Below are 22048 nucleotides of genomic sequence, written 5' to 3'. Positions count from 1 at the left end.
TTCAGCACGTGGCGGGTGGAGTTGGGGTACGGGGGTGTTCAGGGTGCAGGGGTTTTGGGGTTCGGGGGTTTTGGGGTTCGGGGTCTCACCGTCCGTCATGAGGATCAGCACGTGGCGGGTGGAGTTGGGGTACGGGGGTGTTCAGGGTGCAGGGGGTTTTGGGGTTCGGGGGGTTTTGGGGTTCGGGGTCTCACCGTCCGTCATGAGGATCAGCACGTGGCGGGTGGAGTTGGGGTACGGGGGTGTTCAGGGGTACAGGGGGTTTTGGGGTTCGGGGGGTTTTGGGGTTCGGGGGTTCGGGGTCTCACCGTCCGTCATGAGGATCAGCACGGGGCGGTGGAGTTGGGGTACGGGGGTGTTCAGGGGTGCAGGGGGTTTTGGGGTTCGGGGGGTTTGGTCGGTTCGGGGTCTCACGTCCGTCATGAGGATCAGCACGTGGCGGGTGGAGTTGGGGTACGGGGGTGTTCAGGGGTGCAGGGGGTTTGGGGTTCGGGGGGTTTGGGGGTTCGGGGTCTCACCGTCCGTCATGAGGATCAGCACGTGGCGGGTGGAGTTGGCGACGGGCGCCACCTTGTGGCCGCGCCGCAGCTCGGCCTGCTCCTGCTGGATCACCATGTTGAGCACGGCCTGGAGTGCGGCCCGCGTGTTGGTGCCGCTCCGCAGCTTGTGGCCTGGGGGGGCGCGGGGGGGGTCAGGGCGGCCGGCCCCCCCGCGGCCACCCCCCGAGCCCCCGCGTCCCCCCCGAGCCGCCTGCAGCCCCCCCCAGCGACCCCCCACGGAGCCCCCAGCCCCCCTGCAGCCCCCCCGAGCCGCCTGCAGCCCCCCCCCAGCGACCCCCAGGGAGCACCCCGCCCCCTACAGCCCCCCCCGAGCCCCCGCCCCCTCACGTCCCCGCAAGACCCCCCCCGAGCCGCCTGCAGCCCCCCCACAGTGACCCCACGGAGCCCCCCACAGCACCTGCAGTGACCCCCCCCCAAGAGCCCCTGCCCCCATGTCCCCCCAAGACCCTCACCGAGCCGCCTGCAGCCCCCCCAACAGTGACCCCCAGGGAGCCCCCAGCCCCCTGCAGCCCCCCCGAGCCCCCGCCCCCCCGACTCACTGTCGTATTTCAGCTCCCCCAGCTTGGTGCTGACCCAGTCGGCGTCGCTGCTCTGGGGGTCCAAGGTGCTGACCACGATGTGGGGGTCGGGTGGCGAAGGTCAGGACCCCGTAGCGAGGAAAGACCCCGTAACTGGAGATCTGCGGGGGAGGGGGGCGAGCATCAGGGCGGGGGGGGGCCGCGGACACCCATTGGCACGGGGCAGGTGTCTTGCTGCCCCCCCCCCGGGTGAGGGGCTCAGTTATGGGGCACCCTGGGGTTGCGGCTAAGGGTCTGGTTGCGGGGGGTGCACAGAGTGGGGGTGTGGGGAGCGGGTGTGCAGGGCAGTTGGGGGCCCCCAAGCCCCTGGGCTTGTGGAGGTCCTGGGGGGCTGGGGATTGTGAGGTCTGTGGGGGGTGGCCAGGGAGGGTGGCGGGTATGGGGGGAGCTGGAAGGCCCCACGGGTGCTGGCGTTGGGGGATATTGGGGGGCTTAGGGGCTGCCCAGGCTGCTGGGGGGCTATGGGTGGCTGGTGAAGGTGGGGGGCCTGAGGTGCTGAGCTTTTGGGAGGCTGGGACTTTGGGGTGCCCGAGGAGGTGGGTTTTTGGGGGGGGCAGGAGGTTGGGGTTCCCAGGGGATTTGGGGGGTGGCCGGGGTTTGGGGGGCGGGTCCCCACCTTCTCGATGAGCTGGACCAGGGCGTCGCGGGGCGAGGGAGAAGTTGCCCTCCCCCACGCTGTCGGAGGCGTCGAGCACCAGGTAAGAATGTTCATGGACCGCCCGGGCCTCGATCCGGATCTTGCGCTTCACGTTCTCCGCTGCGGGGGGGAGGGGGGTCAGCGCCGGCCGGGACCCCCCCTCCGCCCTCCCACGCACCCCAGCCAGATGCCCCCCTGCTGCACCCCCCCCGCCCGAGCCCCCCTGCTGCACCCCCACGCCCCCCGGCAGAGCCCCCCCCTACACCCCCACACCCCCCGGCAGGGCTTCCCGCCCCCTCCCCCAGCAACCAGGCAGGCCTCTCAGCCACGGCCCCCCAGCTACCCACCCCCTGCCCATCCTGACCCCCCCCGCACAACAAACTCCCTATTCCTGCCCCCCCGGCCTGTGATCCCCCAACTCCAGCAGGCTGCCCTCTCCCCTCAAACTGTGATCCTCCCTCAGCTCCCCGGCCTCCCCCCCCGCTGAACCCCCCCCCCCACGTGACTCACAGGTGGGCCGGTTCGGATCGGCCACCTCCACGGGTCTCCGAGAGGGAGGCGATGAACGTGGAGGCCACTTCCTCGGGGGTGTCGTAGGTGGACGGGTCTGGGGGGGGCAGGAAGAAATGGGGGGGGCTGAGAAACTGGGGGGTCACTCCCCCACGCCGCCCCCCTCCCCCCGTTTCCCCCCATCTCATCACCTCGACACTGCGGGTTCCTGTCCCGCTCCAGGCTCCGGACTCCTGGCAGGTCCGTTCTTTGGACCCGAACATGACGAGCCCCCGGCCGCACCGGGTACCGGACCCGATCCTCCACCCGGTACTGCTGCCCGTCCTTCATCGCCCCGATGGGGATGCCGGGGATCCGGGCACTGGCCCTCTGCGGGGAGAGGGGGGTGTCAGCAATGTCAGCCCCTGCTGGGGGTGTGGGCCCGTGCCAAGCCGTGTCGGGGCGTGTGGGCCCCCTCCTGGGGGGTGTCGGCCCGTGCCAACCCGTGTCGGGGCGTGTGGGCCCCTCCTGGGGGGGGTGTCGGCCTGTGCCAAGCCGTGTCGGGGCCTGTGGGCCCGTGTCGGGGCCTGTGGGCCCCTGCTGGGCGTGTCAGGGAGCGTCAGCCGGGCTTGGGGCGTGCTCGCCCGTGTGGACCCCTGTCGGGGGCGCGTTAGCCCAGGTCGGGGCGTGCCCCGAGCACGCGGCTCCCCGCTCACCTCCGTCGTCGCAGATGGCCGTCCCGCGGCTCCACTTCCCGTTGGGCAGGCAGGTGCGGACGGGGGGGCCCGCGCAGCGTGAACCCCTCGAAGCACTCGAAGGTCAGCGTCTGGCTGATGTTGTAGCGGGGCTGGCGCGGGTGGAAGTGCCCGTTGTCGAACTCCAGCGGGCCCAGGCACTGGATCGCTGCGGGGACAGGGGGGCGGTCTGTCCCGGGACACCCCCCCCCGGCACCCGGACCCCCCCCCCGGCTCCCAGACACCCCCCGGCACCCGGACACCCCCCCCGGCCCCCCCACCTCCCCCCGGCCCCCGAACCCCCCCGGCTCCCAGACACCCCCCCCCGGCACCCGGACACCCCCCCGGCCCCCCCGCCTCCCCCGGCACCCTAACCCCCCCCGGCTCCCAGACACCCCCCCCGGCCCCCCGCCCCCCCCGGCACCCGAACCCCCCCCCGGCTCCCCGACACCCCCCCGGCACCCGGACCCCCCCCCGGCTCCCAGACACCCCCCCGGCCCCCCGCCTCCCCCGGCACCCCTAACCCCCCCCGGCTCCCAGACACCCCCCCGGCCCCCCGCCTCCCCCGGCACCCGAACCCCCCCCGGCTCCAGACACCCCCCGGCCCCCCGCCTCCCCCGGCACCCAGACACCCCCCGGCCCCCGGACCCCCCCCTGGCTCCCGGACACCCCCCGGCACCCGGACCCCCCCAGCACCCGGACCCCCCCCCCGGCTCCCAGACACCCCCCCGGCCCCCCGCCTCCCCAGGCACCCGAACCCCCCCGGCTCCCAGACACCCCCCGGCACCCGACACCCCCCGGCCCCCCGCCTCCCCCCCGGCCCCCAAACACCCCCAGGCCCCCCCCAGCACCCGGCCCCCCCCCCCCCCCGGCTCCCAGACACCCCGGCACCCGGACACCCCCCCCGGCCCCCGCCTCCCCGGCACCCCGAACCCCCCCCCAGCTCCCAGACACCCCCCGGCCCCCGGACACCCCCCCGGCATCCGGACACCCCCCCGGCCCCCCGCCTCCCAGACACCCCCCGGCACCACGGACACCCCCCGGCTCCCAGACACCCCCGGCTCCCCGCCTCCCCCGGCATCCGAACCCCCCCCCCCGGCTCCCAGACACCCCCCGGCACCCGGACACCCGCCCAGCTCCCCCGGCACCCGAACGCCCCCCCATCTCCCAGACACCCCCCGGCCCCCGGACACCCCCCCCGGCTCTCCCCGCCTCCCCCAGCATCCGAACCCCCCCCCCAGCTCCCAGACACCCCCCGGCCCCCGGACACCCCCCCGGCTCCCCGCCTCCCCCGGCATCCGAACCCCCCCCCCCAGCTCCCAGACACCCCCCGGCACCCGGACACCCCCCCGGCTCCCAGACACCCCCCGGCACCCGGACACCCCCCCCGGCCCCCAGCCTCCCCCGGCACCCGAACCCCCCCCAGCTCCCAGACACCCCCCGGCCCCAGGACCACCCCCCCCGGCTCCCCGCCTCCCCCGGCATCCGAACCCCCCCCAGCTCCCAGACACCCCCCGGCACCCGGACACCCCCCGGCCCCCCGCCCTCCCCCGGCATCCGAACCCCCCCCCAGCTCCCAGACACCCCCCGGCCCCAGGACCACCCCCCCCGGCTCCCCGCCTCCCCCGGCATCCGAACCCCCCCCAGCTCCAGACAACCCCGGCACCCGGACACACCCACGGCCCCCCGCCTCCCCCGGCACACAACCCCCCCAGCTCCCAGCCCCCCCCATGGCCCCCAGCCTCCCCTGGCCCCGCACCTCTGCACTCCGCCTTGGCGAGGGGCGGCCGTCGCGGGCTCTCAGGGGGCTCCAGCGGCTGTCGGCGCGGCACTGGCGGACCGACGTGGGGTAGGGGAACTGCCCCTCGGGGCACTGGTAGACCAGCACCTGCCCCCCCCGCTGAGCTCAGCTTGGCCGAGCCCCCCACGATCGGCGCCGCCTGGGGGTCGCAGCTCGGGGCGTCGCTGGCGGCCGTGCCTGGGGTGGGGGGGGACACCAGAGTGTCAGGGCAAAGCCAGGGACCCCCCCCCGCGCCCGGCCATTGGTGTGGGACCCCCCCCAAATATCCCCCCCGTCCAGCCAGGGGGCGCCCGGCCATTTGCGTGGGGACCCATAAAAACCCACCTGCCGGGCAGGGGCAATATGTGTCGGACCTACCCCAATTATCCCCCTTTCTGACCGAGTCCCGGGGTGGGGGGCGGGACTGGCTGGCAGGGGGGTCCAGCAGGCTGGGGGCCCTGAGCTGGGAGGGGCAGGCGAGGGGCTGGCTGGGTTGGGGGGCTGGGCTGGGGAGGCCCTGCGTGGGGCTGGCTGCGCTAAGGAGCCTGGTTAAGGGGCTGAGTTGAGGGCCGGGTTGTGGGGCTGCCGGGGGGCAGTTGGGGGGCGGGGGGACCCACCGAGGCTCAGCGCCATGAGCCAGGCGAGCAGTGGGGCTGCGGGTCCCATCGCTCCGTGCGTCCGTGCGGGGCTGAGCGGAGCCGGGTCTGGCCGAGCCCCGCTGCCCTGGGGCGGGGCTGGGGGGCGGCTCTGGGGCAGGTGCTCGGAGGGAGGGGGAGGGGTTGTGGGGGCAGGTGGCGGAGGGAGGGGGTTGAGGGGGACCTGGGGGGCGGGGGGGGTCTCTCTCTGCCAGTTCCCGCTGCCCCTTGCGAAACCTGCCCTGCCCCGTAGCGTGTCTGGGAAATGACGGGGGGGGGCGGTCTGAGGGGAATTGGCGGGGGGGGGCGGGGAATGAGCCAGCATCAGGAGGGGGATCAGGGTGGGGGCACATGGAGGCGGGGGATCCCTTCCCCCCCAGCCCAACTGGCCAGCTGACTTTTGGGAAATGCCCCCCCCCCATTAATTCCCCTCCCGAATTATTCCCCTCCCTAAATAAACTTCCGCTTTCCTGCACCGGCCGCCAGCTGCCCCTGGCCCGGGGCCAAACGCGGGCGGGGGGGGCACCCATTGCCTTTCCTAAGAACTGGCAGCTTCGGTGGGGTAAAGGAGGGTGCGAAGAGAACCCAGGAGTCCTGGCTCCCAGCCTCCCACTCCAATCCCATCCCAGACACGCAGCAAGCACATGGGGGGCCCAAGTCCAAGGTCTGTATTTGTATACCGGGGGGTCACGGCCCCCAGCGCCCTCCCCCTTCCACTCCCTGCCCCCAGTCTGGCTGAGAACCACCCCTGTCCTGGGCCTGCCTGCCTGGGGAGGGGAGTCAGACCCCTGGAGAAGGGAATGAGATAAGAGGGCACTGCTGTGGAGAAGCTCACAGCACTGGGGGGGTACCCGACTGGGGGCACTGCCAGGGGGAAGCTCGCAGCCCTGGCCAGGGGCACTGCTGTGAGGAAGCTCACAGTGCTGGGGTGCCCAATCAGGGGCACTGCCATGGGGAAGCTCACAAACCTGGGTTGCCTGGCAAGAGGCACTGCTGTGCGGAAGCTCACAGCCCTAGGGTGCTGTCACAGAGGGTGGGGGAGTCAGGGCCCTGCACCCCCCATTTCCTGCGATTCCCCAGGACTCTCATCCAGCCGGCGAAACAGAAGGTTTATTAGACGACAGGAACATGGTCCAGGTGCAGAGAACAGGACCCCTCAGCCGGGTCCATGTTGGGGGGGAGCCTGGACCCCGGTGCTGGGCCTTCCCCCCCAGCCCCTGGCCTTCCCCCGCAGCCGCCCCCCCCCGCGTTTCCCAGCCAGCTCCACACTGAAACTCTCCCCCTCTCCTCCGGCCTTTGTCTTTCCTGGGCCAGGAGGCCACCTGATCTCTCCGTTCTCCAGCCCCTTCAGCTGGCACCTTGCCGGGGAGGGGCCCAGGCCATCAGCGGCCAGGAGACGGGGTGTCGGCCAGTCTCTGTGCAGACACCATCCCACCCCCTTGTCACACCACCCTAGAGACTTAGGAAATGCCTAGGGGAAACTGAGGCACCCACACAGTATTCAGAGAAAACATTAGAACATTCCCACTTCCTCACAGGAGCACGGCTGGGGGCACTGCTGTGGGGAAGTTCACAGCCCTAGGGTACACAGCCAGGGGTACTGCCATGTGGAAATTCACAACGCTGGGAGGTGCCCAGCTGAGGGCACTGCCATGGAGAGCTCGCAGCACTGGGGGGTGCCCGGCTGTGGGCACGGCCCTGGGGAAGCTCGCAGCGCTGGGGGGATGTGCGGCCGGGGGCACTGCCATAGGGAAGCTCGCAGCGCTGGGGGATGTGCGGCCGGGGGCACTGCCATAGGAAGCTCGCAGCGCTGGAGGCCGGGGCAGGAAAAAGGGCGGGGGCACAAACCAGACAGAGACCCGAGTTAGCAAACACTCTGTTATTGTGGGGGCAGGCGCAGGCCGTGGGGGGCAGCGGGGGGTCCCCGCTAGGGGATAAAGGTCTCTCTGTCCTTGCCCCCCAGGTGCCGGAGCAGCCAGTCCTGCACCCTGAAGAGGCTGACGTAGAAGTCGCGGGGGACGTGGCCCCGGGGGGGGTCGCCTCCTCGTCACCTCCTCGTTCTTCTTCGGCCTCAGGCAGGGGTTGTAGGTGCCCCAGCTCACCACGCCCACCTGGGGAGACAGACACGGGGATGGGACCCAGGCATCTGGGACAACTCCCCCCACCTGCACAGCTCCCAGCCCCGGGGACAGAGAGGATGGGACCCAGGCGTCCGGGCAAGAAAGCCAGGGGGAGGGGCTTACCAACCTGAAATACCTCTTCTTCTTCTCCAGGAACAACCCCCCGCCAGATTCACCTGTGGGGGAAACCAGAACTCAGACCCACAGGGGACAGACCCTGTTCCCTGCCCCCTGAGCCCCACCAGGCCCTGCCCTGGGGCCGGAGGAAGCCGGCGCCCCCCAGAGGTGACAGGCCCCTGCCCCATTCCCCACCCCCCTGAGCCAGCCAGTCCCTGCCCTGGGGCCGGGGGGAGCCGGCGCCCCCCAGAGGGGACAGGCCCCTGCCCCATTCCCCGCCCCCCTGAGCCAGCCAGTCCCTGCCCTGGGGCCGGGGGGAGCCGGCGCCCCCCAGAGGGGACAGGCCCCTGCCCCATTCCCCGCCCCCCTGAGCCAGCCAGTCCCTGCCCTGGGGCCGGGGGGAGCCGGCGCCCCCCAGAGGGGACAGGCCCCTGCCCCATTCCCCGCCCCCCTGAGCCAGCCAGTCCCTGCCCTGGGCCGGGGGGAGCCGGCGCCCCCCCAGAGGGGACAGGCCCCTGCCCCATTCCCCGCCCCCCTGAGCCAGCCAGTCCCTGCCCTGGGGCCGGGGGAGCCGGCGCCCCCCAGAGGTGACAGGCCCCTGCCCCATTCCCCGCCCCCCTGAGCCAGCCAGTCCCTGCCCTGGGGCCGGGGGGAGCCGGCGCCCCCCAGAGGGGACAGGTCCCATGTCACCTTTGCAGGTAGAGGCCTCCTCTGAGCCGCCGCTGGCCTCCTGCCCGGAGCAGAGGAACCGGTCGGTCACCACCTGGGACACGTGTGACACGTTGGCGTAGATCATGTCACGCTGGATGGCACCCGCAATGCACGAAGGGCGCTGGGGGCGAGAACCAGGGCTTAGCTGGGCGCCAGGACTCCTGGGTTCTCTCCCAGCTCGGGCGGGGGGGGGGGGGGTCCGGGGACTCCTGGGTTCTCTCCCAGCTCGTAACCGTGATTCGAGGGGCTCCGAAGCCGTGAGGTGTTTTGTGGACAATTAAGGAATTAGCTGGCCGGAGCCGGGGGTCTCAGTGCTGGGGAAAGAGGAGATCCCCCCGCCCCCCACGAACGGCCCAGCGCACGGTGAGACCGGCGGGGAGCTGCCGCGGCCTGACACCCCTGCCCGGCTTCTGGAGCTCAACAACGGGATCAAATCGGTTTCTAAGCCACGTCCTGTAGCTGCCGTTACCCGCCCCCGGTCAGCCCATCCTTTTCACCCCCCTAAACCCCTCTCTGCTGCTCCGTGCCGGGCGCGATTCAGGGGGCTCTCCGGTGCGGGGGGACGGATCTGTCCGAGGACGTCGGGGTTTCTCCGGCGCGACGCGGGGGACTGGATTTGTCCGAGGACGTCGGGGTTTCTCTGGTGTGGGCGTGGGGGACGGATTTGTCTGAGGACGTCGGGATTTGTCCAAGGACGTCGGGGTTTCTCCGGCACGACGCGGGGGACTGGATTTGTCCGAGGACGTCGGGATTTGTCCGGCGCGGCGTGGGGGACGGATTTGTCCGAGGACGTCGGGATTTGTCCGGCGCGACGCGGGGGACAGATTTGTCCGAGGACGTCGGGGTTTCTCTGTGTGGCGTGGGGGACGGATTTGTCTGAGGACGTCGGGATTTGTCCGAGGACGTCGGGGTTTCTCCGGCACGACGCGGGGACGGATTTGTCCGAGGACGTCGGGTTTCTCCGGCGCGACGCGGGGGACTGGATTTGTCCGAGGACGTCGGGATTTGTCCGGCGCGGCGCGGGGGACTGGATTTGTCCGAGGACGTCGGGATTTGTCCGGCGCGGCGCGGGGGACTGGATTTGTCCGAGGACGTCGGGGTTTCTCCGGCGCGGCGCGGGGGACTGGATTTGTCCGAGGACGTCGGGGTTTCTCCGGCGCGGCGCGGGGGACTGGATTTGTCCGAGGACGTCGGGGTTTCTCCGGCGCGGCGCGGGGGGACTGGATTTGTCCGAGGACGTCGGGGTTTCTCCGGCGCGGCGCGGGGGACTGGATTTGTCCGAGGACGTCGGGATTTGTCCGGCACGGCGCGGGGGACTGGATTTGTCCGAGGACGTCGGGGTTTCTCCGGCGCGACGCGGGGGACTGGATTTGTCCGAGGACGTCGGGATTTGTCCGGCGCGGCGTGGGGGACGGATTTGTCAGAGGACGTCGGGATTTGTCCGGCGCGACGCGGGTGACAGATTTGTCCGAGGACGTCGGGGTTTCTCTGGTGTGGCGTGGGGGACGGATTTGTCTGAGGACGTCGGGATTTGTCCAAGGACGTCGGGGTTTCTCCGGCACGACGTGGGGGACGGATTTGTCCGAGGACGTCGGGGTTTCTCCGGCGCGACGCGGGGGACGGATTTGTCCGAGGACGTCGGGGTTTCTCCGGCGCGACGCGGGGGACTGGATTTGTCCGAGGACGTCGGGATTTGTCCGGCACGGCGCGGGGGACTGGATTTGTCCGAGGATGTCGGGGTTTCTCCGGCGCGACGCGGGGGACTGGATTTGTCCGAGGATGTCGGGATTTGTCCGGCACGGCGCGGGGGACTGGATTTGTCCGAGGACGTCGGGGTTTCTCCGGCACGGCGCGGGGGACTGGATTTGTCCGAGGACGTCGGGGTTTCTCTGGTGTGGCGTGGGGGACGGATTTGTCTGAGGACGTCGGGATTTGTCCAAGGACGTCGGGGTTTCTCCGGCACGACGTGGGGGACGGATTTGTCCGAGGACGTCGGGGTTTCTCCGGCGCGACGCGGGGGACGGATTTGTCCGAGGACGTCGGGGTTTCTCCGGCGCGACGCGGGGGACTGGATTTGTCCGAGGACGTCGGGATTTGTCCGGCACGGCGCGGGGGACTGGATTTGTCCGAGGACGTCGGGGTTTCTCCGGCACGGCGCGGGGGACTGGATTTGTCCGAGGACGTCGGGGTTTCTCCGGCACGGCGTGGGGGACGGATTTGTCCGAGGACGTCGGGGTTTCTCCGGCACGGCGTGGGGGACGGATTTGTCCGAGGACGTCGGGGTTTCTCCGGCATGACGCGGGGGACGGATTTGTCCGAGGACGTCGGGGTTTCTCCGGCACGGCGCGGGGGACTGGATTTGTCCGAGGACGTCGGGGTTTCTCCGGCACGGCGTTGGGGACGGATTTGTCCGAGGACGTCGGGATTTGTCCGGCGCGACGCGGGGGACAGATTTGTCCGAGGACGTCGGGGTTTCTCCGGCGCGGCGTGGGGGACGGATTTGTCCGAGGATGTCGGGGTTTCTCTGGTGCGGCGTGGGGGACGGATTTGTCCGAGGACGTCGGGATTTGTCCGAGGACGTCAGGTTTCTGCCGCCCGCTCGCGTGCGTGGGACGCGCTGCTGTTGACCTCCAGCCTCGCTCTTTGGCCCGCCTGGGAACCGCGCTCTGTTTCGTTCAGATTTGATGGCGTTTTGCCGACGCCTAAAAATCTTGTGAGACAATGAGCGGGCGGGCCGGCCCCGCGTCCGCGGTTCTGCGTGCGGCTGCCGTGGTGCGACCCGCGCGGCTCCGGTGAGCCCCGGCCTGGCTGACGCTCCGGCAGGGGCTGGCCGGGGATCACTGCGGCAGCCGGGCCGGGGCCGAGCTCGAGCTCGCCCCGCACAGACCGAGCCGGGCTGCCGAGGGACGGACGCTGATCGCACGGAGCAGCCCAACCCCCCGGCCCGGGCTCGGCCCAGCACAACCCCCGCAGCCTGCGGCCTGGCCCGTCTCCCCAGGGGGAGGTCACCGCGCCAAGAGTGACAAGTGTGTGTGTGTGTCAGGATGTGTGTAAGGGAGACCACGTGTGCGAGGAAGACCAGGGTGTGTGTGTTGGGGGGTGTGCAAGGGAGACCATGTGTGTCGGTGTGCGAGAGAGACTGTATGAGAGACAGCTCAGCAGAGATCGGGGTGGGGGGGACACCCCGTCAGCCCCCCCAGTTTCTCCCCTGCTGCAAATCCCCCCCAAATGGGGCAGGAACCCTGGGGGGGCAGAGGGACCCACCTACCGACTTGTTGGTCTTGATTTGCACGTTTAACCTCTCGCTGGTCAGGGAGACGAAGTGGGCGGGGACCCGCTCCAGGCCCAGCAGCTCCAGCTCTGCAGGGCAGACAGCCAGGTCAGGGCAGGACGCCTGGGTTCCCTGGGAGGGCAGCGGGGGCCCCCCCACGCCCTCAGCCCTGCCCCCCGAGCCGGCCGCCTCTGCCCACAGCCTGGAGCGGCGCCCCCCACGCCCTCCTGCCCCTGCCCGCAGAGCCCGGTGCCGTGAAACGCTCCCTGATCTGCCAGCCTCGAGGGACGCACGGGGCGATCGTGTGCCCCCCAGCAAGGGGCGGGCGTGGCCCCTGGGACATCGCACGCACCGTGATCCTTGCACGTCGTCCCCTGGGGCATCTTCAGAGCTCGGTTCGCTCGCTTCGTGCAGGGCAGGCAGATGGGTCTGGGGAGGAGAGAGACGGGCGCTGAGCTGGGGCTAGATCAGGACCGGCGCCCCCTAGAGGGGACAGACCCCTGCCCCATTCCCCACCCCCCTGAGCCAGCCAGTCCCTGCCCTGGGGGGCAGATGGGAGCCGGCGCCCCCTAGAGGGCACAGGCCCCGGCCCCGCTCCCCACCCTCTCTCCCCAGGAAGGGGCGCTCTCACCTGACCTGCCCTGAGAACTGCACGGCCTTCTGCAGTCTGATCAGGGACACGTCGTAGTCGTAATATTCTGGGATGCCCTGGCCGGCCTTGGCCGTGACGTTGTAGCTCGGGTGATCGATCCTGCTCTGGATGGGGATCTCCACCGTCCCTGCCCCGAGACACAGCCTCAGCCCTGGCCCAGCCCCACGGCCGCCCCTCACAGCCCGGGGACGGGCCCCCACCCTGGACGCTCCTCCTTGGGACATGGGGCTGGCAGCAGACTGGGGGCTGGGTTCGAGTCTGTACCCAGGGACTTCCCCCCTGCCTGGTCTCCTGGGGCCCTGGGGGGACGGTGCCCGCAACAGGGAGTGCGTCGGGGGTGTTGGTACGGGAAATATCCACAGAGCTGCATGTCCGGGCCCACAGGTACGTGGGGTGGGTCTGACTCGGCCACGAGTCCAAACAGCTGCCGCCAGCCGCCCCCCCGGACCTCCGCCCACAGCTCCGGGCGCCCCCTCAGGAAAGCGAAGGGGGCAGAGAAGGGAACAGAACTGATTCAGGGGCTGGTCCGTGCACCTGGGCCCGTTCAGCTTGGGAAAGAGATGACTGAGGGGCTGTGAACCGGGCCGGCTGGAGAGTGGGACCAGGGGAGCGTTATTCACCCCTTCCCGGAACGCCGGAACCAGGGGGCAGGCGAAGAAGTGACCAGGCAGCGGGCTCCAAATCCACACAAGGCGTCGCCCAGCATGCCAACAACCTGTGGAACTCACTGCTGGAGGGTGCTGTAAGGCCAAAGCTCCTGGAGGACGGGTCTGTGGGTGGCTACGAGCCGGGATGGGCAGGGACGCTGCCCCGCGGCCCAAGTTCCCAGCCCTCGGACTGCCAGAGGCTGGGACTGGCCGGCAGGACGGCTCACTCGCTCATTGCCCTGCTCTGTTCATTCCCCTTGTTGGCCCATGAGGCCGTTCTCCTGCCCGTCAGCGGGGCCTGGGCTAGCCGAGGCGCCAGGCTGGGCTTTCACAAGCCATTGCCCAGGGGCTGGGCGGGGGCGCGGCGAGGGGAACGAAGCGCCCGGGTCAGAGCTGAGAAAAGGTTGCGTGCTGCGGGACAGGGGGAAAAGGGCCAAGGGGAGACCCGCGCCGGAGGCGACTCTGCCAGCGGGCGCGTGCCAGGAAAGAGGCTAGTGGTTAGAGCGCTGGGAGCCAGGACGCCTGGATTCTCTCCCAGCTCTGGGAGCGGAGTGGGGCCAGGTGGGTTAGAGAGGAGGGCTGGGAGCCAGGACTCCTGGGTTCCAAGGGCCGAGTGCTGTGCAGGGTCCCTTACCCACTTTTACCCTCCAGAGGGACGTGTCTGTCACCTGGTTGAAGCAGTGTGCGGCCGTCAGGACCCACGAGTCAGAAACCAGGGACCCCCGGCACGACGCGCCTGTCGTCCCCTACGGACAGGGAGAGGGGCCAATGCAGGGAGGGGCTGTGGGAGGAATGCCTCCTCTCCCAACACTGCTAGGGGGACCAGCAGTGCTCACAGCCCCCGGGGAGGGAGGAAAAAGGACCCAGGCATCCAGGACAGCAGTCCCAGCCTGCAGGGAGGGAGGGAACGGGATCCAGGTGTCTGGGACAGTGGTCCCAGCCCCCGGGGAGGGAGGGAACAGGTGTGACAAAGTGGGACTGTTCTTAATGTTTCCTCTGAATACTGTAGGGGTGCCTCAGTTTCCCCTGGGCATCTCTTAAGTCTCTAGGGGGTGGGATAAGGGGGTGTCATTGTTGCAGAGCAAAGGGCCAGGGGACATAAATGGCCCACACCCTGTTTCCTGGCAACTGATGGCCTGGGCCCTTCCCCCCTGCAAGGTGAGAGCTAAAGGGTTGGAGAACAAAGGGATCAGGTGACCTCCTGGCCCAGGAAAGGGACAAAGCCCAGAGCAGGGCTGGGCTGGAGGGAGTTTCAGTTTGGGGCTGGCTGGGGATGAGGAGTGAAGGGCAGACGGGGTTGTCTGGCTCACTGTCCCCCAAAATGGACCCAGCTGAGGGGTCCTGTTCTCTGCACCTACAAGCTCTGTGTTAGACCATGTTCCTGTCGTCTAATAAACCTTCTGTTTTACTGGCTGGCTGAGAGTCCCGTCTGACTGCGGAGTTGGGGGGCAGGACCCTCTGGCTTCCCCAGGACCCCGCCTGGGCGGACTCGCTGAGGGAAGCGCACGGAGGGGCAGAGGAGGCTGAAGGCTCCGAGGTCAGACCCAGGAAGGTGGAAGCCGGGTGAGCTGTGTGTCCTGCAGACAGGCTGCTCCCAGAGAGGAGACTTCCTCAGAGTCCTGCCCGGCTTCGTAGGAAGGAGTTCCAGAGCCTCGCCCGGGGACTCCACAACAGGACAGCGGTCCCAGCCCGCAGGGAGGGAAGGAGGGAACGGGACCCAGGTGTCCGGGACAGCGGTCCCAGCCCCAGGGAGGGAGGGAACGGGACAGCGGTCCCCCGAAGAGGGCTCAGCAGACAGACCCACCTTGATGACAACGTGCCAGGGGTTCCGCTGCTGGGTCGTGGCACTCAGCGAATCGTTTCCGAGCCCGCAGAGATCGTGGATGTTTTTTGGGTCTGTGCCATGTGGGGGGAAGAGGGTTAGTCCTCGGGGTCACTGCTTGCCACATCCCTCTGTGTGTCCTCCACATCCTAGGGTCACTGTCCTGGAAGACCCCCAAGCCCACATGGCCCCATAGTCCCAGCAGAGCCCCTGCTCCCTCAGACTGGTGCCCCATGGGAAGAGACCCCCCCGCCCCGGCTTGGTTCCCCTCTGGGAGAGACACCCCCACCCAGTTCCAAACAGGGAGACATGACACCCCAGTCCTCCTCCTTGGCAGCTTGACTAGACAGCCTGCAAAGACGAGGCCCCCTCGCTGTGACTGGGGGACGCTGCACCCGTCGCACGGGTTGGCCCCTACGTACCCAGGACATCCTCGAATGCAGCCTTGAGATCCTGGCTTGAGTCCATCTTGAAGGCGTGCCTCTCCCCTTCCTTCTTAGAAGCGATCTCATTAAGGCCATCCCAGTCCACCTCCAGCGTCCCAATCCCAAAGGCATAGACATCTAGGAGGCAAGTCAAGGAACTGCATGAGGGCAGCGAGAATCCAAAGGGTTTGGAGCTGGTGTTGAGGCTGGAAAGTCACTGGAGAGCCCTGTCCCTGGTAGTGTGGCGTCTACAACCAGCAGTGTGCCCAGAACCAGTTATTAGGGCATTTTGGAACCCAGCCGTGCTTAGAAATGGTGTTGAGGCACCTAGAACAAACAGTGTAAATAGCCCAGCAGCAAGGCACTAGGACGGGTACTGTGGTGCCTAGAATTGGCACAGTGCCTAAAACTTATTACTAGGGCATAAGAAAGGCCATACTTGGTCAGACCAAAGGTGCAGCTAGCCCAGTATCTGGTCTTCTGACAGTGCCCAATGCCAGGTGCTTCAAAGGGAATGAACAGAACTGGTAATCATCAAGTGAGCCATCCCTTGTTGCTCATTCCCATCTTCTGACAAACCAAGAACCTAGGACCATCTAGGACCTAATAATGCCTAGAACCAGTGTTGAGGTACCTAGAACCCACAGTAGAAGGAATTGGGTAGTGAGGAATAGGGTGCACAGAGGAATTTGGACATTGTAGCATATAAATAAAATTGAATTATTATTATTCATACCTATAACTGGCACCTAGAATCAAGAAAACAGAAAACTTGGTAGCAAATTGAGCAACTCAAAAGTTTAAGTGTGGAACGTCCCTCCCCCTGAACAAAGAAAAATGACCTTTTGGGGCAAAAATTTTCAGCAGGCACTATCTATTTTCAGTTAAAACTGAAAAACAAGTGGCAAAATTTGAAAAACACCCAGAAACGCCTGAAAAAAATTCTTAATAAAAGCCTTTGTTGCTTTCATCAAAACTTTTTTGTGGGAAGAAAACTCATTTCATAACCAGGTCTGGTCTCAGGAAAATAGAACAAATGTAGTGGTACCTAGAACCAGCAGTACAAATAACTTGGTGGTAAGCTACTGAGCTGCTTAGGATGGGTGCTGAAGCACCAGATCCTGGTTTTGCAGCGCCAAGGAAGGTATTGACAAATCTAGAATGGGAAGAGCCAAGATCCTGGAACTGTAGCCACAGCCAAGTAATGAAGCACCTAGAACCGGCATGGAGACACCTAGAACAGGTAGATCACATCAATGAAGGACTGCAACCATCACTGGCATGTGGAATGGACCCAAGTGTGTTGGCAGACTCACCTAGGTAGTCTTTCCTGTCTGGCTTGATCTCTAGGACATCTTCTATCTTGACAACCGCATCCTTGGGAGATCCTCCCATGTTGTATTTGCCTGAAACAACATCCTATGGGTTAGGAGATATGACCCATTCCCTTCCCCCAAGACAGGGGCACATTGACAATGGGCTATGCAGTTAGGAAGCTTGACCTACACCCACTGAGGGTGGGGTCAGATAACCCTTTCCCTGGCCCCCAAAGAATGGAACAGTTGCTCCTCACCATCTGTCAGCACAATGATGGCATGCCGGATTTTCTTCCACGCATCCGGCTTGCCCGCCCGGTTGAAGGTTTCCTTCTGGAACAGGATCATGTTATACACCTCCAGCAGCGCCGCTCGGATGTTGGTCCCAGTCCCGTTGCCATGATCTGCAAAAGGATAAAATACCCCATATACCTAGAACTGGTGTTAAGGCACCTAGAACCCAGAATATAGTGAAGCATCTGAAACTCATGTGGGGGAGCCTAGAACCAGTAATGACAATAGCTGGAATAAATCTAGCTAGAGGCAGTGGAATCTACAGCTCAATTTCAGAGGTGATGCATGAGGGGGCATGTGCGAGCACGTTCCTTCCTCCCCCCCAGATTTACTGCTTCGCTTGGACTGAGCATGCTCACATGGAGTGAACCTGCTCAGTAACACTGCTGAAGCCAGCTGCCCTCGCTCTGCCCACCCCCACCAGCAGGCATGGGTTGGCTCTGCTGGTGTTGATGCATCTAGAGCCCTAAAGGAGATGCAGCTATTGAAGCTCCTGGAACCTAGAATACCCAGGACTTGTGTTGAGGCATCTAGAACCAATAATGGGGTTGAGGTGCCTAGAAGCATAGTGCCCACACGTGGTGCTAAGTCATCAAGAACCAACAGCGCCCAGGACTAGTGCTAAGGCAACTAAAATTCTCGTGAGATTAAAGGCTGGTATTGAGGCACCTAGAACTTAACATTTCCTCCCACTCAGTCCCACTCGGCATTTCCTTAGTTTGGGGAAATTAGTTCTCTTGAAGCACTAAATATGTATAATTTCTGGCTGGGACTGTCTCTGTTTGCTCATATTGAATGCAACAAGGTCATGATCACTGGTCTCTAGGCAACCACTGACTTCCAGTCCAGTGATCAATTCCTCTTTATCTGTCACAGTAAGATCCATAATAGAGTTAGTTCATGGTGGGTGCAATGCTTTCTGAGTTAGCAAATTACATTCTATTACTTTTAGAAACCCTAACGATGGTTTATTACTGGCTTGATGAGACCACCAGCATCCATCTCCCAGTCTGAAGGTACGCGTTGAGGCATCTAGAACCCAGGTAATACCCAGGGTCCTGCGGCACCTAATACGGGTCGTGGGTGGTATTGAAAGCGCGAGACCCCCATGCATTAGGGAGGCCACACGAAGAGGAAGCATGCAAAACCTTGAAAATTCATCCCCGTCTTTGTCTTTTTGATAACTTCATCTGCTTCAGCAGCTTCGGGATCATAAATGGCAACGATTTTCTTGGGTTTGGTGGCGTAGGAGATCACAGCAAAGCTGGACGCTACTTCAAAGCTGGCAATCTGGAACGGGTGAGAGATAGGGAGGGAACAGGAAACAGAGGAAGAGGAGGACAGCATATGAGAAAGAACAGGAAAGTGAGCTCTGGCAATGAGAGAGACCTAGACCCAGTGCTGAGGGGCCCAGAGCAGGTGCTGAGGCATTTAAAACCAACACTGAGACACCTAGAATTTGCAGCACATGTGGCTGGTATTGAATAACCTAGAACCAAGGTGGCGGCACCTAGAACTTGCAATGCCCATAAGCTGTCACTGTAGGTAGACTCAGCCTATGAGCACTTGGAACTTGCAGCAGCCATATAAGGCAGTGAGATTCCTAGAACGGGGGAGAGGCACCTACAACTTGTAGCATTCATTGTTGGCACTGGAATACCTAGATTTGATGTGTGAGAAGCTACAATTTGCAGTGCCCATGGCTACCACTGAGATACCGAGAACAGGCATGCAGGCATCTAGAGACTGTAGCATTCATGGCTGGCCTGCGGCATGTACCGCCTGCGCACAAGCCCCGAGAACTTGCAGCGTCCATGGCTGGCGTTGACGTACCTAGAACCAGCAGGCATGTGCATAGAGCTTGTGTCACCCATGTCTGGCAGTGAAGAACCTTTGAGCTGACATACAAGTACCCAGAACTTGCAGCATCCACAACGGACATTGAGGCGCCCAGAACCATTGTAGAGACCCCTAGAAAAACCGCAGCAGCCATGGCTGGTGTTGAGGCGCTTAGAACCAATGCTGGGACATAGTTCCTGACAGCGGAGCTGCCACCCCTACCCCGGACTCACCCGGTCCACAATGTTCTCCACCCATTCCTTGAAGATCTGGAAGCTTTCTTTGTTGACGCTCTTCGAGGAGTCCACCAGCAGGTAGACGTTAAGGAAGCTGTCGTCGCTAAGAATGAGCCTGCGGCCCAGGAACGTTGCTGGGCAGGGGAACCGGGAGGGGTTATTTGCACCATCCTGGGGAGGGGGATCCCCCCCATGTGCACCACCTCCCTTACCAACCCCTACTCCCTCAATTCCCTCCTCCCCCACTGCCTCTTGCTACCCCATGAGTTACCCCCATCTCTTGGGCTCCCACCCCCGCCGCATCCTCTTCGCCCCGCAGAGACCACCCTCTCCCCCTGGTCCCCACCCCCTCAGAATCCCCCCAGACTCCCCAGTGCCTGCCCCCCCCACACTCCCAGGCAGACTCACGTGTCTTTAGGATGGAGGTGTTGAGGCTGGAGGAGGCCGAGGAGCTGGCCAAGCCCAAGACGTTGGAGAAGGAGGCTCCGAACTCGGCCCCGACGTCCTCCACCCGGTCGTAGGAGAAAGGGGCTGTGCGGGCAGGGGGGAAGCGGGGCCCCCGTTAGCCAGGCAGCACGGAGCACGGCGCCGGAGGTGCGGGGGAGACAGAGGGTCAAGGAGGGATGGGGAGGGAGACCCTGGACAGGTGGGGGGGAGCTGCGGAGCGGGGTGAAGGAGCTGCAGGGATGAGAGAACCTGGAGGGGGTAGAGGGCCAGAAGGGGGAGCCCTGGGCCAGGGATGGGGGGAGGGGAGGAGGGAAGGGATGGGGTGGCGGGGAATCACTCACCTCTGCAGCTGGGCTCGGCCCCCGACCACTCCCCGGCCTCGGTGCAGATGCGCTGGGCAGAGCCCACCAGAGACAGCCCTGGCTGGCAGCGGTAGGAGACCCGCTCGCCCAGCCGGTACCGGCTGCCGCTCTTCGTCGTCCCCGCTGGCACCCCGGGGTTGGGGCAGTGCTCAGCTGGGGGGAGAGAGAGGTGAGAACGGCCCCCTGAATCCCTCAGTTTCCGACCCCCCAGGACCCACCTCCACCCCTGAGCCCGCTGGGGACATGGGGGTTCTTGGGGGATACAGGGGATATGGGGGTCCTCAGGGGGGTCTCACCTCCATCGTCGCAGGCGGGGGTGCCCCCGTCCCAGTGCCCGTTCCCCTGGCAGATGCGCTGGGCTGGCCCCCGCAGCGTGTACCCGTCCAGGCACTCGAAGGTCAGGACGCTGCCCACGGGGTAGGATGCCCGGCGCGGCTGGAACGAGCCGTTCTCAAACGCCAGCTGCGCCGGGCAGCGGATCTCTGAAACCAGAATGGAACCTGAGTGGAGAGAACCCAGGAGTCCTGGCTCCTGGCCCCCCACCCCTCCGGCCCACTCGACCCCACTCCCCTCTGAGAGCTGGGGATAGGCTCCCAACCCCATCCCGCGCTAAACGCCAGCCCCCACTCCCCTTCCAGAGAACCCCGGTGTCCGGGCACCCCGTACCTCTGCAGAGCGGCTTGGTGGAGACGGAGCCTCTCGGGGTACGGAGCGTGGTCCAGCGCCCGTTGTCCTGGCAGAGGCGGCTGCCCAGGGGGTAGGGGTAGAAGCCCGGGGGGCAGGAGTAGGTGAGCACGCTGCCCCGGCGGTACCCGTCCGACAGGGCGAATGTGCCATTGTGGATGGCCACGTCCTGGCCACAGGAGGGCGCTGCCTCCTCGGGGGGCTGCGCCCAGGCACCTGGGGGAGACGGGGAACACGCAGGGACCAAGGGAGGAGAGAGAGAGATTCGGAGGAAAAGGGAGAGAGAAAAAAAGAACAGAGACGAGACAGAGGGAAGGAAAGAAAAAGGGAATGAGAAAAAACGAAAGAGAGAGAGAAGGAAGGAGAGACTGGTAAGGGGGGGAGAGAAAGAAAGAACAGAACGAACAGGGGAATGAGAGAAAGACAGAACGAGGCGGCTTGCGAGAGGGGGAAAAGGCAGGAAGAGGGATGGAGGCAGAAGACGGGAGGAGAGAGGGTGGATGGGCAGCAGGATGGGGGGACAGGAAAAGGGGAACGAGAAACAGGCCCAGTGAAGGAGTGCGGGGAGGATGTTTCAGTCCCCCCCCCCCCCCCGAGTTCGACCCCCCCCCCAAACTCCCTCCGCATCCCTCGCCCGCCCCATCCCTGGTGGGCTCTGCACCCCCACCCCGTACCTGGGCGGAGGGCGAGCAGGAGGAGAACGCAGAGGGAGGGGGCCATGGTGGTTCCTGGGGGGGACCCGCGCACCTGCTCCTGGCCCCGGCTGCTCTCCTATGGGGACCCTCCCCTGTGGGGCCAGGCCCAGCCTCAGGCCCCTCCCTCTCCAGGCGAAAGGGCTGGGCTCTTGCCCCCCCCCTCCGCTCAGGGCTGGCAGCGTTCCCGAGGGGGAAGGGGCGGGGGTCTGGCCTTGCGGCCCCCAGGGTCAGGGTCTGTTTGTTTTCGTGACACGCACGGGGCTGCACAAACAAGGGCTCATTTCCCGGATCCCCGGTTAATGGGTACAGGATTAGTGAGCCCCGAGCCAGCCCCGTGGCCCCGCCCCCACCGGGAGAGAACCCAGGAGTTCGGGCCCCCCCACCCGTCTGCTCTAACCACCACACTCTACTCCCGGCCCCTGCCGGGAGAGAACCCAGGAGTCCGGGGCCCCCTCCCGTCTGCTCTAACCACCACATCCCACTCCCCACCCCCGCCGGGAGAGAACCCAGGAGTCCGGGCCACCTCCCGTCTGCTCTAACCACCAGACCCCACTCCCCGCACCCACCGGGAGAGAACCCAGGAGTCCAGCCCCCCGCCCCGTCTGCTCTAACCACCACACCGCACTCCCCACCCGGAGAGAACCCAGGAGTCCGGGGCCCCCTCCCGTCTACTCTAACCACCACACCCCACGCCCCACCCCCGCCAGGAGAGAACCCAGGAGTCCGGGCCCCCTCCCATCTGCTCTAACCACCAGACTCCACTCCCTGAACCCACCGGGAGAGAACCCAGGAGTCCGGGCCCCCTCCCATCTGCTCTAACCACCAGACCCCACTCCCCGCACCCACCGGGAGAGAACCCAGGAGTCCGGGGCCCCCTCCCGTCTGCTCTAACCACCAGAACCCACTCCCCACACCCGCCGGGAGAAAACCCAGGAGTCCGGGGCCCCCACCGTCTGCTCTAACCACCACACCCCACTCCCCACCCCTGCCGGGAGAG

The 22048-nt window shown here is 66.0% G+C and overlaps 1 protein-coding gene and 1 pseudogene across 2 annotated transcripts; both read right to left on the bottom strand.

The window, feature by feature from the left end:
- Positions 1–465: 465 nt before the first annotated feature.
- Positions 466–5475, bottom strand: LOC144274194 (complement factor B-like; annotated as a pseudogene). The gene is made up of 7 exons (XR_013347835.1): positions 5396–5475; positions 4758–4976; positions 2981–3167; positions 2477–2654; positions 1755–1841; positions 1100–1239; positions 466–671 (listed from the first exon to the last, which is right to left on the bottom strand). The product of XR_013347835.1 is annotated as a complement factor B-like (transcript).
- A 1802-nt stretch (positions 5476–7277) lies between these two features.
- C2 (complement C2) lies at positions 7278–21399 on the bottom strand. Its single transcript, XM_077833888.1, is given in 19 exon segments — positions 7278–7439; positions 7441–7528; positions 7664–7709; positions 8341–8482; positions 11630–11721; positions 11985–12061; positions 12264–12411; positions 13566–13677; positions 14736–14827; positions 15176–15316; positions 16495–16584; positions 16752–16898; positions 17937–18078; positions 18861–18997; positions 19272–19394; positions 19652–19825; positions 19969–20154; positions 20339–20572; positions 21031–21399. Coding segments are annotated over 19 exon segments (2316 nt in total). The 5' UTR covers positions 21077–21399; the 3' UTR covers positions 7278–7340.
- Between the last annotated feature and the right edge of the window lie 649 nt (positions 21400–22048).

The sequence above is a fragment of the Eretmochelys imbricata genome, chromosome 14, assembly GCF_965152235.1.
Source record: "Eretmochelys imbricata isolate rEreImb1 chromosome 14, rEreImb1.hap1, whole genome shotgun sequence".
Lineage (NCBI taxonomy): Eukaryota > Metazoa > Chordata > Testudines > Cheloniidae > Eretmochelys > Eretmochelys imbricata.
This window is presented reverse-complemented; position numbering and strand designations above follow the sequence as displayed.